The 6231-nt window shown below is 37.8% G+C and overlaps 1 protein-coding gene across 1 annotated transcript in view; it reads left to right on the forward strand.

Moving 5' to 3' along the window:
* The window catches only part of sema6ca (sema domain, transmembrane domain (TM), and cytoplasmic domain, (semaphorin) 6Ca), a 23218-nt gene that overhangs the window by 16600 nt on the left and 387 nt on the right, over positions 1-6231 (forward strand). The window contains exons 13-18 of the mRNA XM_016494073.1: positions 101-265; positions 358-486; positions 2118-2195; positions 2979-3037; positions 3331-3372; positions 5502-6231. The exon at positions 5502-6231 is cut by the window's right edge and continues 1 nt beyond it. Of these exons, the coding sequence (XP_016349559.1) occupies positions 101-265; positions 358-486; positions 2118-2195; positions 2979-3037; positions 3331-3372; positions 5502-6231 (1203 nt within the window). The remainder of the gene's footprint in view (positions 1-100; positions 266-357; positions 487-2117; positions 2196-2978; positions 3038-3330; positions 3373-5501) is intronic.

Below are 6231 nucleotides of genomic sequence, written 5' to 3' on the forward strand. Positions count from 1 at the left end.
CACACACACACACACACACACACACACACACACACACACACACACACACACACAGTCTGTGTGATTCTGTGCATCTTAGTGATGAGTTTGTACTGTGCAGGTATAAGCTGACTCAGATTGTTGTGGACACGGTGGCTGGGCCTCATAAGAACCGCAGCGTTGTGTTTCTGGGCTCTGAAGATGGACGTATCCTGAAGATCCTGACCGGCACTCAAGCCAACAGCTCCAGACTGCTGGAGGACATCAGCGTCTTCAGTCCCACTCAGTGAGCGTCAGGCCACCAGAGCTCTGCTGGAGGACAAACATGACCTTCTTTCATCAAGCTTTTCTTTTATAAATCTTACCGTCTTGTTCCAGGTGTAGCGGAGAGCGCAGGGTTTTGGGTCTGGAGTTGGATAAGGAGCATCACGCTCTGTTTGTGGCATTTTCCAGCTGCATTATCAGAGTTCCTCTCAGCCGCTGCGCTCAACACACCACCTGCAAGAGGTGAGACATGCACACACCTATCCACATGCTAAATATCAGCTTAAACATACTTGAAATTCAGTATGTAACACAAGTAACAACACAACGCTAAATACAATGCGATTACTGAAAAATAAAGGTTCCCTTACAGTACTTTAATACAGGAAAATGCATTATATAGGGTCTTATGAAATACACGTTTTCCCCCAAAAAATGTGGTTTTATTTTTTCTCAAATTCCATTTTTTCACTTTAAATTTTTTTTTTTTTTTTCTGGATTACATTTTAATGGTTAAATTCAATTTTAGTAATCTAAAAGCATCTAATTAATTGAATTAATCAAATTTACACAATTTAACAACAATTTATTAAAAGTTTAACACAAATTAAATTTTTGGGGCCCTATGAAATGTTTAATTTTTCCCAAATTCTGTTTTCTATTTTAATTTTTCTGTATTCCATTTTAAAGATTTGATGAAATGTTAATATTCAGAAGGCATGTCCAACAAATTCATAAAACTTAAACAAATTAATAATTTATACCAAAAAAATTTCAATAATAGTCCCCCCCCCCCGCTAAATCTGTTTTTTTTCACTTTAAATTTTTTTTTTTTTTTTCTGGATTACATTTTAATGGTTAAATTCAATTTTAGTAATCTAAAAGCATCTAATTAATTGAATTAATCAAATTTACACAATTTAACAACAATTTATTAAAAGTTTAACACAAATTAAATTTTTGGGGCCCTATGAAATGTTTAATTTTTCCCAAATTCTGTTTTCTATTTTAATTTTTCTGTATTCCATTTTAAAGATTTGATGAAATGTTAATATTCAGAAGGCATGTCCAACAAATTCATAAAACTTAAACAAATTAATAATTTATACCAAAAAAATTTCAATAATAGTCCCCCCCCCCCGATAATTTCTGTATGTCTGTTTTAATTTTTCTGGATTTAGTTTTTACTTTCCAGTTTTACTTTTTCTGGGTTTTATTTGAAAGATTTGATGACATTTTAATATCCAGAAAGCATGTCTAACAAATTCATAAAACTTTAACAAATTAAGAATTTACAAAAAACAGTTTCAGTATTAGGTTTTAATTTTTCTGGATTTAGTTTTTATTTTCCAGTTTGACTTTTTCTAGATTCTATTTTAATGATTAAATAAAATAGTATTATCAAAAAACAGTGGTAATCAAATGAAGGCATAAAACTGTAAAAATGTAATTAATCAAATATGATCAAATGAAAATTTAACAATTCTTTTTTTTTTTTGCTAAACAAAGTGCTGCACAGCTGTGCAATTTACTGTTAAAATTAAAACATTGAAGAAAAACTTTATTTTTAAGGAATATCACAGTTTTAATCATTTTATTATTAATATTATTATTGGTATTATGACTGCGAGACAGATTTTACTGTACAAGAGTAATATATTTCTTTGACTTTACTGGTTCATAAGACTCATTGGTTCATAATTCAGAATAGCTGTAACGTTGTGTGCAACCAGTGAAGATATCAACAGAAAGCTTTGTATTATTTCACATATTAGTTTGTCTCATCACATTCACTTCAGACAGCAAACTCAACTAAACCGTATGTCTTCAGAAGCGTATTCTTGTCTATCATAATTCACTGTGTTCCTGCACAGACGCTGTCTCCACACGCATGACCCATACTGCATCTGGCTGCGGACGGGACGCTGTGCTGACGTGGCTCCAGGGTTCAAGTAAGAGTGACCTGCAAAAGTAAACCTGATGCCAAATGAGCTTAAACTAAACCACCTGTCTGTGTGTGTGTCTGTATGATGGTGTGTGTGTGTGTCTGTATGATGGCGTGTGTGTGTGTCTGTATGATGTATGTGTGTATGTGTCTGTATGATGGTGTGTGTGTGGGTGTGTGTGTGTGTGTGTATGAGGGTGTGTGTGTGTGTGTGTGTCTGTCTGTATGATGGTGTGTGTGTGTGTCTGTCTGTATGATGGTGTGTGTGTGTGTCTGTCTGTATGATGGTGTGTGTGTGTGTCTGTCTGTATGATGGTGTGTGTGTGTGTCTGTCTGTATGATGGTGTGTGTGTGTGTCTGTCTGTATGATGGTGTGTGTGTGTGTCTGTCTGTATGATGGTGTGTGTGTGTGTCTGTCTGTATGATGGTGTGTGTGTGTGTCTGTCTGTATGATGGTGTGTGTGTGTGTCTGTCTGTATGATGGTGTGTGTGTGTGTCTGTCTGTATGATGGTGTGTGTGTGTGTCTGTCTGTATGATGGTGTGTGTGTGTGTCTGTCTGTATGATGGTGTGTGTGTGTGTCTGTCTGTATGATGGTGTGTGTGTGTGTCTGTCTGTATGATGGTGTGTGTGTGTGTCTGTCTGTATGATGGTGTGTGTGTGTGTCTGTCTGTATGATGGTGTGTGTGTGTGTCTGTCTGTATGATGGTGTGTGTGTGTGTCTGTATGATGGTGTGTGTGTGTGTGTCTGTATGATATGTGTGTGTGTGTGTGTGTGTGTGTGAGAACAGGGCGGGGTTTGAGCAGGATGTTGACGGTGACGAATCACATTCATTTGACACATGCACCGGTAAGTGAGTCAGTCACGTTACAGCAGCGATGCTTCACTTCTGAGCTAAATACTGTCATACTGTCATATTTTAATCTCAGATAAATGTAAATATTGTTCTAGGAAGTATAAGGGAGAATTTTGGCCCTGAAGTTTGATTAAAGTTTCTCATTTAACATAAAAGGAAACGATGTCATGAACTTGATTTCACGCAGTGATTTGATGTAACAGATCTGTTAAAAAACAAATGTAATACTAACTAATGAACCAATGCTGATGTCTTCTATATTGTATGTGCTCCGATGTGATGTCAGCAGCAGGAAGTGATGTGAGCTCAGCTGTGGATTCAGCCTCCGGTCAGTGTCACACACATTATGATCTCATCTAGTTTTTTTAAATGGAACAGTTTATTAAACCTTTAGGCAAAATATTTTAAAAATCTAAATCAGGCTTTTATGGCTCATATAGTCTGATATAGTCAGAATATGTAGTAAAAACAGCTCCGTTTTATTCAGAGACTCAAAAATATGAATTTGCATCAGATGCTGATATTTATATGATGAAATTCCGATGCTTTTAATGTAAATCAGTGAGATCTTTATAACATAAAATGCTATAAATATCAGTGGTCGCTCTATATCTCCAGTAATAATAAGATGAGATTGAAATGCTCCAAACATATAATGCAGTGATTGAGAGCTGAAGAAATAAAGGCTCCTCAGAAGATGTGAGATGTTCTGGAGGCTTGTGAAAATCATTCCTCCGCTGAGGAACAGTGAAAGTAAAGCTTCTGGAAACAAACGCTCCTCAAAAGATCCTGAGGATCAGATTTGAGACTCTAAAACATGATTGATGGAGAATCAAGTAAAGCTGAGCTGCTTAAGTCCAGTAAGTGTTCATCTGGAGATATTGCTGCAGTTATTCTGACGCTTACTTGATAAAAATCAGTCTAGATCTGACACGAGAAGCAGCAGCTGAAGCTGGACGTTTGTACAATTGCACTAAAAGAGATTTTCCTGGATAAAACACTCAATCAGAGACAGAAGACATGCAGGAGATTGTGTGTGAAACAGGTTTAACAGCATCATGTTGATCATTTAGAGGAATTAATGTGTCAAATATGGTACAGCAGGATTTATAGGGTTAAATGAAGGTCAAAGAAGCACATTATACGGAGTGAAAGAAATAAAAACAACAGAACAAAGATATAAAGTAAACCATTTTTCAGTATCGTAACACTTTTTAGTATTTGTTTTGGTGTGACAAATATTTGTACATTCATATTGCTAAAACATTTGCAGCATTGCAATTAAAATGCTGCAAAATTAAAAAAAAAAGTTCAGCTTAACATAATTAAGAACATTTGCATTTTCATCCAAAGCAACTTAAAATTAATCAAAGAGCCAACAATATTCGTAATTTACAATGCCAGGTTTATTAGATGGCTACATTAGGATTAGAAACTAAAGAAAACGGTGTAATTGACAACTTAACCCTAAAAATGTCCTTTGTTGGTATAAATGAACTGAAAACAGAACAGTTGTTTATCAATGCTTGTTACAACATGGTTGTAATTCCTGAACGCTTTGAAATACAGACCTACGGTTGGTCTCTTCTTAAAGAAGATGCATAGCAGATTATTGCTGAAGTGAAAGCATTTCAAAAAAAGAAAGTATAAAAAAGTTCTAGAAGTTTGTTTGTGCAGAAACGATAATACAGTAGTATTTTAAATTGTATATAAAATAAATACTTTATAAAATATGTTGCACTTCAAATTGCTATAAATCTAAGCCATGTGTCTAACCAAGTTATGTTCCAAATTTGAAGTTGATATCACCAAAATTGTGGTTCCTGTGAGATTTTGTTTGGGCACTATACCAAAAATAACCACTGGGTGACACCCAAACTCTATTGAATTCTTTTGATGCGGTTTTCTGTCACAAATCAATAATTTTGTCGCAATATCACTTCTATTACAAAACAGTCACCAAATAGTGTAACTATACATATACAGTGGGTACGGAAAGTATTCAGACCCCCTTAAATTTTTCACTCTTTGTTATATTGCAGCACTAAAAGGGCGATGTATCCCCCGAGATACAAACATTTAGAGACAGATTACAAAAAATGTAAGCATTTAATTCATAAAATTTCAATGCAAACCTAATAAGCTAATGCTGAACAACAGCTTTTTAAACAGGTGAGTCCCTCCAACGTGTGTAAATATGTGAACTAGATCAACTTTTATTGGAGGGTGAGTAGATGCTGCCCGTGAGCTAAACAAAGAATGTGTGAACAAAGTCAAAATATCTAAATATTCATAACAAACACCCTTTCAACATGAAACCAAGAAATGAGACCTACACTTTCCCTGCCTCGCCCCACAGCCTCTCAAATGTTTGTATCCCACAGGATAGACGTCGCCAGTTTTAGGGTTAATATGGAATGAACGAGAGTAAAGAATGAAATCAGTCTGTCTCTGTAGGTGTGAAGCAGCTTCCTGATGCGGCGGGTCTGAGCGACGGCTTTCACTTCACTCTTCTGGGCGCGTGTGTGTTGGTGGCGTTCGTGTTGGGCGCCGTCGTGTCAGGCTTGCTGGTGTCCTGTTACTGCGGTCAGAGATCCAACCAATCACAGGAGCCCAAGCACGCGCTCTCGCTCAACAGCCTCACCAAACTCAACTGCCTGATAGACACCAAACCAGACAAGAACGACCTCACATCCTCTCAAATCTACAGCTCCGAGCCGCCCGTTAAGCCACACGCGACTGAGGACGAGGAGTTGGTTTCCAACCTGCCCACCCCGGATTTGACGCCCGAACTGCCAATCAAGAACTTAAACAGCCAATGGGAGAGAAGCCACACCCACAACTCCACCCTGCAGGTGTTTCCCACCAATCAGACGCTTCCCATCAAGCACACGCCCTCAGAGGGCCACGACGACGATGTATTTAAACACACACAGAATCCAGACGTCGCCATTATGACTTCATCCTTATTGCCAGGCGACTCCGGGTCGTTGCACATGCTAACATCATATTACAGCTGCCTAAAACAGACGGCCGAAACCTCAGCGTTTCAGCAGATTCCACGACACGTGCTTATAAAGATGGGCACCGGCGTCACGACCGCCCGCCAGCACAGTTTCAACCAGAAGTCAGCGCACGCGGGAAACATCTACGAGATACACAGGCCGTTAATCGCGAGCGGCTCGGG

This window comes from Sinocyclocheilus anshuiensis, unplaced genomic scaffold, assembly GCF_001515605.1.
Source record: "Sinocyclocheilus anshuiensis isolate Anshui unplaced genomic scaffold, SAMN03320099.WGS_v1.1 scaffold2100, whole genome shotgun sequence".
Lineage (NCBI taxonomy): Eukaryota > Metazoa > Chordata > Actinopteri > Cypriniformes > Cyprinidae > Sinocyclocheilus > Sinocyclocheilus anshuiensis.